Source organism: Sus scrofa, chromosome 15 (assembly GCF_054392235.1).
Source record: "Sus scrofa isolate SSC_HxYL_T2T_F1_AM1 chromosome 15, Sscrofa_HxYL_maternal_Yorkshire_Landrace_v2.0, whole genome shotgun sequence".
In the NCBI taxonomy this organism is placed as follows: domain Eukaryota; kingdom Metazoa; phylum Chordata; class Mammalia; order Artiodactyla; family Suidae; genus Sus; species Sus scrofa.
This window is the reverse complement of record NC_139397.1, coordinates 68,554,633-68,567,718: the sequence shown is the minus strand read 5'-3', so window position 1 is coordinate 68,567,718 and position 13,086 is coordinate 68,554,633. Positions and strand designations below refer to the sequence as shown.

Below are 13,086 nucleotides of genomic sequence, written 5' to 3'. Positions count from 1 at the left end.
GGTCCAGCCAAAGAATGTGAGCTTGACTCTACAGGGAACATGGAATCATTGGGAACATTGAAATAACAAGATGCAAGTGTTTAATGAGAGAAATTTAATCCCGTAGTACATGCAAGGTAGATTTGGAGGGGTCAGATCTTGGAGACAGAAATATTAATTACCACACTATTGCACTAATTAAAGTATGAAGTGATAAAGATATGCATTGTATGACAGCAAAGAGAGACACAGGAATGACAAACTTTTCAAGGCAAGAATTAAAAAAAACCTTGTTAAATGACTCTATACAAGGGAATAAATGGCTAGATGTAAAATCAACTCTTAATTTAAAGGCTATAAAATAAGTGGATCATAAACTAGAACAGATAATACGCAATGCCACCACTCTTGCCTTTTGCCAGCTTAAAGATCAAATAAAGGAAAACTGAATTTCATTAATCATACCTTTAATGCCACAAGAAGAGTCACAGTCTCCACCGAATAATAACCTCTGTCTACATAGTCACCCATGAATAGATAGTTTGTGTCTGGTGATTTTCCACCGATTCTAAAGAGTTCCATAAGATCATGGAATTGACCATGCACATCTCCACAGACCGTAACTGGACAACGAACCTCTTGCACATTTGATTCTTTTGTTAGAATTTCCTTAGCCTGTTTAAAAAAAATGAACAATTAGAAAGTATCACAGATTTGAAGGCATCGTTTCTTGTCTATTAAAAGAAAATCTGGAGGGAAAAACCACCTGAAATGTACATTTTAAAATCATAAAACTAAAACCAAAAGAAGATATCACTTTATACCTACTAGGGTGGTTAAATAAAAAATTATAAGTTTCTTTTTTCTTTTTCTTTTTCGGGCTGCACCTGCAACATATGCAAGTTCCCTGGCTAGGGGTCAAATGAGAGCCACAGCTGCTGGCTTATGCCACAGCAATGTGGGATCCAAGCTCCATCTACAACCTACTGATCTACTAACCAGTGTCAGTACAGACTGATACAACGTGAATTTTAAGAGCTAACTTGTCAAATCCCTTGAAAATCTGCAGATTTTGACTTAAACTGCACTGAATTTACACACTTGGAGCAAAAAGCACTTTAATCAGCCTTTCCATTGATGTATATGATACTGATCACCATTTATGCAGGAGTTCCCTCTCTGGTGCATTGGATTAAAAATCAGACTGCAGCAGCTTGGGTCGCTGTAGAAGCTTGGGTTTGATCTCTGGCCTGGTGCAGTAGGTTAAAGGATCCAGCACTGCTGCACCTGTGGCTCAGATTCAGTCCCTGGCCCCCAGGGACTTCCATATGCCACAGATGCAGCTATTAAAAAAAAAAAAAAAACCCAAAAAACCCCACAAAGCTCTGTACCATTTATTCAGATTTCCTTTATTTGTTAATCAACTTGCATAACTAAGAATGTCTACTTGTTGTTGCTTATAGGGTGTAATTCAAGATAATTTATATCTGATATTATGCTGGGATTTTAAACAATTACTTGTTCACATAATACTCTTGCAACTTGAAAACTTTAATAATTCAGAATCTGAGTTCCCACTGTGGCTCAGTGGTAACGAACCTAACTAGTATCCATGAGGACTTGGGTTGGATCCCTAGTCCCATTCAGTAGGTTAAGGATCTGTCGTTGCCTCGAGCTGTGGTGTAGGCTGGCCAGCTGCAGCTCTGATTCAATCCCTAGCCTGGGAACTTCCACATGTTCATAGATTCTCCTGGATTTTCCATATATGAAAATATATTTTCCAAATATAAAATGACAATTTTTTTTCTTTTATGAATCTTATAGTCACTAGTATATTAAATCTATTCAGGCTGCTATAACAAAAATACCACAGCGGCCAAATTTCTAACAGTTCTTGAGGCCAGAAACCTAAGATCAAGATCTCCTAAAACCCAGTAAATTCTTCTGATCTATAAATGCCATAATTCCTTAAATTCTGGGGACTTCTGTCCAAAGATGGATTACTTTATTTGTTGAATTTCCTATTTCAGATACGATTACTTGTTTTTTAAAAATCGTGTTTGTCTGTTCTTTTTGGTTTCAATTGCATCCCTTCTGATTATAGTAAGTCCTTCCTTTCTAGAGACAGTTATATTTTGTCATGTCTAATTATTTCTCTCATCATTAATTTTCACTATGAATTTTGCCCTCAATTTGTTTCCTAAATCTCTATTCATCTCATTGTGCCATGCTATTGTTTTGAGCTTCTTTTATTTAAGTCACAGTGTGTTGTTCTATAACTTGAGCATATGTGAGTAATTTTCTCCTGTTCCTTGGATGAGGTTTGCTTTCTTATTTTGGGTTCTTGGTATCTTATTTCCAAGCTACGTTCCTTTTTTGCTTGCTGGAACCTGTCTGCCATGCTGTTCTGTGTTGCTGAGCTTTCAATGGAAAGCTTCTACCTACTCCAAGAGGGAGAGTGAACTCTAACGTGCTTACCAAGTGCATTCATTTCTGAGGTTTGCTGGGGCTTCTCCTGTTCTCAGAGGGGAATACTCTCAGGTTCTGACCATGTTCCCTAATCAATGAGCAGTCCTGATGCAGTCAGCTACCTCAATGGCAGGTCCGACTGCTCACTCTCCATTTCTATGATTTCTCTAACAAAAGAAGGAAGGAGACAAAGATCCCACTTAGCTTTCTTTCTCCAGAGATCTGAGGAAATGATGAAAACCCTCTGGGTTTTGTTGACTCAACCGCATGGCTTGGAGTGGTGGAGTACAGTGAGGAGGGGTGCCACTTTATGATCACCCTTTGTGTCAGCAATGCTACAGGCAGGAATGCACATTTTCTTCAGAAAACACTTGTCTACAGATAATGAAATGTAAACTGATCTGAGGAGTTCCCGTAGTGGCTCAGCAGTTAAAGAACCCAACTAGCATCCATGAAGATGCAGGTTCGATCCCTGGCCTTGAGCTCAGTGGGTTAAGGATCTGGCGTTGTTGTGAGCTGTGGTGTAGGTCGCAGACACAGCTCAGATCCAGCATTGCTGTGGCTCTGGAGTAAGCCGGCGGCTATAGCTGATTAAACCCCTAGCCTGGGAACGTTTGTATGCCGTGGCTGTGGCCCTAAAAGACAAATAGACCAAAAAAAAGATCACTATAAACTGATCTGAGGCAGAAACTGCCTAACCTCAATATCCACTCACCTCTTTTTCTCAATAATTTAAATATATTCAAGATAGCCATGTTCCCAGATAAAAGACTACATTTCCCAGCTATCTTAGTACAGGTTGCTAGAACAAATACCAGACTAAGGGAGTTCCCGTCGTGGGGCAGTGGTTAATGAATCCGACTAGGAACCATGAGGTTGAAGGTTTGGTCCCTGGCCTTGCTCAGTGGGTTAAGGATCCAGGGTTGCCGTGAGCTGCGGTGTAGGTTACAGACGTGGCTTGGATCCCGCATTGCTGTGGCTGTGGCGTAGGCCGGCGCCTACAGCTCCAATTCAACCCCTAGCTCGGGAATCTCCATATACCGCAGGAACGGAACGGCCCTGGAAAAGGCAAAAAGACAAAACAAACAAACAAAAAAACAAAAACCAACCAGACTAATAAGGTGGCTTAAACAGCAAATATTTATTCTTCACAGGTCTGAAGATAAGGAAGTACAAGATGCAGGAGCCGGGTGATCCAGTTCCTGGGGAGGACCCTCATCCTGGTTTGCCAAGGAACGCCTTCTTGCTTTATCTTCACAGGGTGTTGAGAAAAAGGTTCTCTCTATAGTGTCTCTTCTTATAAAGGGCAATAATCCCATTCCTGAGGGGGTCTACCCTCATGACCTAATTACCTACCAAAGGCCCCATCTCCAAATACCATCACACTGGCGACTAAGCATCACATAAGGATTTGGGGGAGGACACAAATATTCAGTCCACAGCACCAGCCCCTCATGCAGCTATGAATGGCGATAAAACTAAGTTCTGGTCAGTGAGATGTAAGGAGTGTTCTGTGGGAACAGGAAAGTTTCCTTAAGGAGGGTGTGTGCCCTTCATCACCCTCCCTCCTGTTTCCTGGAATGTATATGGACTCTAGGAGCCACCACTGACCGTAAAGACGAGGGCTGCTCCCTATAACCTCTGGACTGCTTGCCTCGGGATTTTCCTGTACACAGGAGAAATGCTGAGACCTTGGTCAAGCCTTTATTATATTGGATTTTCTGTTATATAAACCACACTGACCATTAACTGATACACAGTTACACTACTGTACCAAGCAGCTCCACTGCCAGACATCTACACTATGAATAAAATCAGATAAATATGTATGGATATAAGGAATGACTGGCTTTTCAGAAAAAAAAAAAAACCTGGAAATTATAAATGTACTGAATAATTAATAAAACAAATATGATACATATATAGAATGGGATACTAAGTAGACTTTCAGAATGTTATAGAAGTATATTTGACATATAAATAAAGGCAAGTCATAAAACCATAAGGTCACTTGTTTAGTAAGGAAAACTATACAGGAGTTCTACACCAAGAAGCCGCTCTAGTAATTTTTTTTCTTTTTAGGGCTGCACCTGCAGCATTTGCAAGTTCCCAGGCTAGGGGTTGAATTGCAGCTACAGCTGCCGGCCTAACACCACAGCCACAACACTGCCAGATGCGAGTATCATCTGTGACCTACACTGCAGCTCACAGCAATGCCTGATCTTTAACCCATAAGCAAGGCCAGGGATTGAACCTGCATCTTCATGGATACTAGTCAAGTTCTTAACCTGGTGAGGCACAAGGGGAACTCTGTTTTAGTAATTTTTAGATATAATCAATCATATTAGGTTCTTCAAATAGCTGGTTCAGATTGCAGGGCCAGAGTATTTACAGCCAAGGCAGTTGAGTCAAGCCAAAGAATTATGCATTGGGGCACAGAAAAGTCCTTAATATAAGAACCAATTTACAAAAGCCAAAACCCAAAGTGAAAAGGATCCTACATAAAAGCTGAAGACAGAGAGAACAATTAGCAGAGGTCTTTTTCTGCAATGGAACTAACAACTGGAAAAAAGTCATGGCGAAAAGCTTAAAAAAACTATGTCATCTGCCTAGCAAGCATCAAGTAATTTGTTTTTCAAGTCAAATGGGGGCAAATAACCAACACTTTGCAGAAATATTTAAAAGAGAATCTTCAAGTCAAGTAACGTTAAGAATTTAACAAGCTAATCCTACTAAAGAAAAATTACCAAAAACAGAACAAAGATTATTTAATATGTAATATCCTTACGGACAACAGTTAGCAGGCTGATAAACCCGTTCACCCTGATGTACAACATACACAATCACTTGATATATCCAAATATTCCTGAAGAGTAAGGTTCAGGTCTTCACATAAGAAATCTGTGCCATGTGTCCGTGATAAGCCAGACACCAGAGGTAGAAAGAGGATCAGGTTAACTCTCTCAAACATACTGGCTTTGACCAGCTCAACTAAACACAAACTTCTGTATATAGAAGGAGATAAAAGAAAAATCCAGGAAAATATTTACAGCCCACAAGATACAATTACTGACATCTTCAATACAAATATATTTGTAGAATAAATTATAATATGACTCAAAAAAATAACTGATTTGGTCAATCCTAATTTAGAAGTCAGAGTTTTGAGAAGACCAAGAAACTATTTATATAAAAGCATTTGAAAATATAAAGCTCTGAATTAGCCTTGTTTAAACGGTTAAATGACAGAAAGGTTTTAACTATTTTTTATACCAGTTGATTTAAATTGTAATTTAAAGTTCTATTTTTCTATGTTTTAACACCAAAAAGTTAGTTTTTAAGTCTAGATAAGGAGATTGTCACATTGTAACAATAAGACTAAGTTTTGTTGAAAAACTTTTTTTTTTTTTAAAGCAAGGTCAGGGATTGAACCCACGACTTCATAGTTCCTAGTCAGATTAATTTCCACTGTGCCACGCCAGGAACTCCGAAAAACTGCTTTTATTCACTTACTGTGAATTAATGTAGCAGTTCTCAAGGTGTGATCCATGGGCATGTTCAAACATAATGGACTAGTTATTGCTGTTTTTAAGAAATAAATATGGTTTGGGACTGGCATATGCACACTGAGGTATAGAGAATGACTGGTCAATGGGGACTTGCTGTACAGCACAGGGAACTCTACCCAATAATCTACAAGGGAAAATAATCTAAGAAAGAATGGTATGTATATGTATAACTGAATCACTTTGTTGTACAACAAATTATCACAACATTGTAAATCAACTATACGTCAATAAAAATTAAAAAATATTAAAAAATAAATGTTTTAAATTGCAGTTTTAATTAAATGTCAATAATATAATCCACATAAATAAAAGCTCTTAGCAGTCCTTAAATTTTAAGAGTATCATAAAGGGGTTTTGAGACAAAAAAGCTTGAAAATCAGTTATACAAATGTATCTGTTCTGTTCACTTACATGTAACATGAAAGATAAGAGTAAGCTGGTTCGCATTACTGCAAAGATATGAATCCTATTCACTTCAACTTGTTTTCAGTGATTATTTTGTCCTATTACACCAATCCAAAATACTCATGTTAGAATATGTAAATCAAAATCACAATGAAAATCTCTATACACATTGTAGGAATCACAAAAAATGTTAGTTTATCTCCAGAGTCATCTATGCCAACTGGATGCACCTAGCTCATACCTTTAACCTGAAGTGACTCTAAGCAGTAAGGACAATGGCAAGTTCTATTTCCACACAGGTGTTCTAGAATTCCAGAATGCTTTTTTCTGGCCCCACCCATGGTATGTACAAGTTGCTGGGCTAGGGATCAAACCTGTGCCTCATCTGTCATCTGAGCTGCCAGAGACACACCGGTTCCTTAACCCACTCTGCTACAGTGGGAACTCTCCAGCTTGCCCCTTTTTTTTCTTTTTAGGGCCATACCCTCAACATATGGAGGTTCCTAGGGTAACAGTCGAGTTATAGCTGTAGCTGCTGGCCTACTCCACAGCCACAGCAATGTCAGATCCTTAACCCACTGAGCGAGGCCAGAGATCGGACCCAACTCTTCATGGATACTAGTCGGGTCCATTACCACTCAGCCACGACAGGAACTCCTCCCCAGCTTGCTTTTGATTCTCGGCTGCTAAATATTCTTCAAACAAATGACATTTCTGCTTAAATTAGCCTGGTAGACTTCCAAGAGCTATGAACAGTGTAGTCTATATATTTTCTCTTTGCCTATAATTAGAATGTCTTCCAAAAAAATGAGTTCTCCTCTCAATTTAAATCTAATTGTATAACCCTAAGACCTATCTTCCCTTCAATTTATTCATTCAGACTAGGTGTCTAAGAGTCTGTATTTCTCTAAAAATGTGAAATCTTTCACATATGTAATCTGAAAATAGCTGTTCTTTTCCAAATTCGAATTCTCTAAGGGTTGATTCTTAGTTGTGTAACAAAATATATTATTTTATTATCATTTTACTGAAATATTCTTTTTTTTTGATAGTGGTGGGGAAAGGAGACAAACTGGATTTCTTTTTCTCACATAACAAAAAGCCTAGATGTAGGCAGTGCTGGGCTGGTGTAGCTTCTCAAGCACCATGGGACAGGCAGACTCTTTCCCCCTGCTTTCTCTCATCATTCATAAACAGAATTGCCGTCTCATGGTCACAAAATGGTTGTGTGTCTCTGGGCACTGCATCTGGTATCTTAGTGAGAAGGGAGAAGGGACAAAGAGCCAAAAGGGCACGTGCCAATCTAGTCCAGATGTCTCACTGGCCAGCTGAGACACATGCTCTCTGGTGCCCCAATCAGTCACTGGGATGAGGGCAGAGCTGCTCCAGGGTGAAATTCCAATCAGAACTGCGGGAATTTTAGAGATTATCAAGCATCTTCTATAGGGTCTGTCAAACAGCTCAGAAATGTCCAAGATCGCAATGAAACAACACTTTTACTAAGTTTATTCCATAAGATACTTTCCCAATTTTGTTCAGAAAACAAAAACAAAAACTGAGAAGCACACAAATCATTAGGGTTCAGCTGGACCTGATGTCTTCTATTTATTATTAAAGAAACCCCACAACACTCACCTGATGGTTTCAAACCTGCTTCATATAGGACCATTATTATCATTACTGTCTTACTTTAAATATAGAAATAAAAAGCACCAAAATGCAAATATTATCCAATTCAATTGTTCTTTTAAGGATATATGGTTATCTTCCCAACAGTGGTTTTACAAAACTATGAGGATGAGTTAAGACAGATGATATACAATGTACTTGTGTGTGTGTGTGTGTGTGTGTGTTTGCTTACAGGAATACTTGCTGAGCGCTTATCTACATAGCAGTGAAGAAAGTGCTTTGTCAGGCCAGAGCCACCCCCCTCACATTTTTATCTTTACTGTACAGATCCTGATGTTTTTAAACACGTGATTTATAGCCTACACTCTTTACTGTAATATGATCTTACTGTGAGATCACGTTCCCTCAAGGAAAAATGTGCTGGACTGGCATACCTAATGGAATTCTCAATGTAAAAGCCTTTGTGTGTCAGGGTCCCCAAGACCATCCACAGGTCTGGTGGTGATCCACAAAAGAAAACCAAAGAACTCAGTAGAGCTGTATTCCTGGCTATGACTTATTCCAGCAAAGGATACAAAGCAAATTCAGCAAAAGGAAAAGGTGCATTGGGCATGGCACAGTCTTGTGTAAGTTGCTAGCCCTCGCCCAGAAGAGGTGCACAGAATGCACCTACCGCCTGCCTGCAGCAAGGAACTGTGATTACACGTGTGAAACCAGTCAGTTACAGGGAAGCTCATTAGAGACTCAGTGCCCAAGATTTGTAACTGGGAACTGCTCACATAGGTACCCTCTGCCTAGCATGTACCAAAATCCCAGACCCCAGAAGGCAGGAACGTGTTCAGCATAAATCTCATTGTTCACATCAACAATTTAAGCCCAGTTAGCCATTCTTGACAGGGAACGAGGGGAAGCCTCGTCAAATCCTAGTTTCCAGACAAAGGCAACCTTAAAACGAGGCCTTTCTGTGGACAGTGGTCTTAGGACCGCTATGCTCTACCCTCTGCAATTCTATTTCTATATGTAGTTCTCATTAGTGGGTTTTTTTTGGCCATGCTTTCTGGGCCAGGGATCGAACCCGATTCACAGCAGCAACCTGAGCCGCTGCAATGACAAAGCCAGATCCTTAACCTGCGGTGCCACAAGAGAACTCCTCATAAGTTTTTTTTTTTTTTTGCTTTTTGCTGAGGGCCACACTCTCAGTATATGGAGGTTCCCAGGCCAGGGGTCCAATCAGAGCTACAGCTGCCAGCCTATGCCACAGCCACAGCAATGCCAGATCCGAGCCACATCTGCAACTTATACCACAGCTCACGGCAATGCTGGATCCTTAATCCAGTGAGCAAGGCCAGGGATCAAACCTGCAACCTTATGGTTTCTAGTCATATTCGCTTCCACTGCGCCACAAAGGGAACTCCTCCTCCTAAGGGTTTTTTATCGTGACTTAGCCCCCAAAGTTTAATTATCTCTAAAGCTCTGGTAGACCAAGTTTAAACTATAAAGTGAAGGACTGTGGTGATGGCAAATGCCACGTGGCACAGATGCAACCAGGCAGAAAGCTGTTATTACTGCACGCACTGCTGTATGCCTATCCGTTCAAACTTAGTTCCTTCTCACCCATTTAAAACATATTCTTTCTTGGTGCTATCAAGTCAAATCTAGCTTAGGAAGAGAACTGAAAAAATGAAGCTTTGGGAATGACATTCACATAAAACATTTTCCCTCTACCCATGTTTTAAGAATCAGAATACATAAATGTCAAGTCTCCCCTGCCTCTCAACAGGTGACATTCTATTTCTATTTTTGTGTTGGTGCCCACTGCCAGAGCCATAATACCAAAGGCTACTTATTTGGTTCTGGCAGAGTCAGTATACAAACATTTTTCTTCCCCCCTCTATTTACCTATAAATAATCTGCTATAAAACATTACAGGTTGGTAGATGCAAACTATTACTTTTAGAATGAATAAGGATAATGCTATCCTACTGCACAGCTCTGGGAAATATATCCAATCACTTATGACAGAAGATAATATGAGAAAAAGAGTGTGTATATACATATGTATACTTGGAGACTCCGCTGTGTAGCAGAAACCGACAGAACACTGTAAATCAACTGTAATAAAAAAATGAACTTTTTTTTTATAAAAATAGGTTATTGATATTGACATAAAAAAAAAATCCTACAAGGAGAGGAAAATATAAGTAGCGTGGCCTGTCCTATAGTTATAAGGTTCTTCCATGAATGAAAATTGACATTTTTGGCTGCACCCACAGAACATGGACGTTCCTGGGCCAGGGACTGAATTTGAGCAGCAGCTGCAACAACACCAGATCCTTTAAACCACTGCACCTGGCTGGGGATGGAACCTGAGTCCCTGTTGCTTCAGAGACACCACTGATCCTGTGGGATTCCCACAGTGGGAAATTCTGAGGTGCCCACATATTAAAAAAACAAGTATGTATTACTTTTTCAATCTAAAAAATAACTTTTTAAACTTCAAAACAAATTCCAGATGGCAATAGCTTAGTTATAAAAACAACCACAATGGTATATTCATATAAGGGAATTTTACTCAGCCAGGTAAAGGAATGAATTACTGGTACATGCTATAACATAGATGAATCTTTAGTCAGACATAAAAGATTACGCAGTAATTCCATTTATATAAAATGTCTACTAGAAGAGGCAAATCCACAGAGACAGAAAATACATCAGTGACTGCCAGAGGATGGGGAGAATGAGGAGTGACTGCTGATGGGCACAGGGTGATGGAGATGTTCTGGAATTATATGGTGGCAATAGTTGCAAAACTTTATGAATATACCAAAACCACTGAATTGTACACTTTACAGGGTGACTTTTATGTATGTAAATTATATCTCAACTTAAAAATCTATATGAGGGAGTTCCTGTCGTGGCGCAGTGGTTAACGAATCCGACTAGGAACCATGAGGTTGCGGGTTCGATCCCTGCGCTCAAAATTTTTCTAATTAGGCACTTTTTAATCATCAGAATAAAGATCTGCTAGCACACAAATAGGCTCAATTTTCCTTTCTACATATCATAACCAATTCTTCAGTATAAAAGTTTATCACGTTGAGTCAAAAAACTTCTCTTCCTGAGACTCTACCAAGAATTAAATATAGTTCTGGTCACCAAATGTCCCGTTCGGTGCCAACCCGGCTCTCCGGGCACACCACCTTTCTAAATTACTGTGCACACTGCTGTTGCAGGAACAAATCGCAGATATAATCTCTCTACGCACAGAAGAGGTGTCAAGTGCACAATCAGCTTCAAAAGCTGGACTGCTAACTTAAATTCATTCAGAGCTAGTAGTCTTCTTGGAAGGCATGTCTTAACCATCTTATGCAAACATTTTTTCTCTAGACAGAAATTCACCTAGATGACCAAACATAAAATGCTACTCAAACCCATATTTTTGGTAGTTATTCTCCAACTGGCATTAGAATGGGTTTTACTTTTGCCACTACCTAAAAATAAGGCTTTTTTTTCCCCAGTACCATTCTGGTCTCAATTTCAGCTGACTTCTCTGAGTTAGCTTCTGAGATAACTTTTGTTCCGTTCACTGCTGTATCTCCAGAACATAATAAACACTCAGTAAAGAGCTGTTTGAAAAAATAAATGAAGGCATTCCTGCTGTGGTGCAAGGGGATTGGTGGTGTCTTGGGAGGGTTAGAACGTAGGTTCCATCCCTTGCCCAGCTCACTGAGTTTAGGATCAAGCGTTGCCACAGATGCCGTGTAGATCTCGACTAAGGCTCAGATCTGATCTCTGGCCCCGGAATTCCATATGCCAAGGGGTGGCCAAAAAAGAAAAAAAAAAAGAAAAAAGAAAAAAGATGAATTCTCCTGTGGTGCAGCTGATTAAGGATATGGTGTTGTCACTGCAGCAGCTTGGGTCACTGCTGTGGCTCAAGTTTGACCCCTGGAGTGGGAATTTCCACGTGCCAAGGGCATGGACAAAAGAAAAAAAAAAGGAATTTAATTTTGAGGGAGAAATCACCACCATACGATGTTAACTTTCTATACAATAATATTGCTAATAGATTCCACAAAATCATATTAAAAAACCCCTAAAATCTAGTCACAAAGAATTAAAAAGATATTTGTAATTAAGTATGACCTTTAATTTTTTCTTATATTCTTTCTACATGCCTATCATTCTTGACCTGGAAGGGTAGAGCAAATATTAAGTAGACCAAGTGAGAAAGACAGTTACTTCACAAAATTACTTTGTGCTTCTGTCTGTCTTACAGGTAGGAGTCAGAGGTGCCAAAAGACTGGCAGCTATTAAGTTGCAGAGCTAGGATTTGAACTTGGCTGGCTACTAGAGTTCATTATTAACAAACGCTGCACTTGGCAGGAAAAAGGAGGGCAGAAGTAGGGATATAAAATGGAACTCTAGACTAAGGGAGAAGACAGAATACATGTACCACAGAGATTCGCCACAGTTGCCAAGGGGCTGCCACCGTCACACTTCTCCAGTCCACTGGCAATCCATCAAGGTGGTGGAGGACCAAGACAAATGACTGGGAATTTTCACTTAAAAATTCATGCTTAGTGGGCAAGTACAAATATTCAAAGAAAAAAAGTAAGACATAAGGTTAGATATATCTCAAAGGTCCTAGGGATTGGTAGTTCAATTCAGGAGCTAAAGTTAAAATAATCTCTCTGGACAAACACAGAAAGCTTCCTCAAGTGATTAGGATTCAAGTGTGGTTGAGGGGTAGAATATTCTTCTCCAGAAGACATCTTAAATTTATTAGAGAATTAAAGGGAAAAACTGATTCAACTGCCAACTTTGTCCATAACTTCAAGTCTTTATCTACTGTTCACAGTGAGGTGAACTGACTCAGCTAATTTCAGAACTGAATGTTTCACCTGACACTGGAGCCTAAGAGAGCGTGAATTAAAATGTAAATTCTAAGACATGAAATTACAGGTTATCACACAAGAAAACTGAATGTGGAACTTGAAGTGGTAAGTAAACAGCCTGTTTCAGGGAAACAAAAATA

At 39.5% G+C, this 13,086-nt stretch overlaps 1 protein-coding gene and 1 long non-coding RNA gene across 2 annotated transcripts in view; one reads left to right on the top strand and one right to left on the bottom strand.

The window, feature by feature from the left end:
* LOC146395889 (uncharacterized) overlaps positions 1–6,273 on the top strand; it is a 31,841-nt gene extending 25,568 nt beyond the window's left edge. The window contains exon 4 of the long non-coding RNA XR_014829950.1: positions 3,603–6,273. This is a non-coding gene — a long non-coding RNA (uncharacterized LOC146395889). The remainder of the gene's footprint in view (positions 1–3,602) is intronic.
* The window catches only part of PPP2CB (protein phosphatase 2 catalytic subunit beta), a 29,109-nt gene that overhangs the window by 14,026 nt on the left and 1,997 nt on the right, over positions 1–13,086 (bottom strand). The window contains exon 2 of the mRNA NM_001444823.1: positions 445–654. Within this exon, the coding sequence (NP_001431752.1) occupies positions 445–654 (210 nt within the window). The remainder of the gene's footprint in view (positions 1–444; positions 655–13,086) is intronic.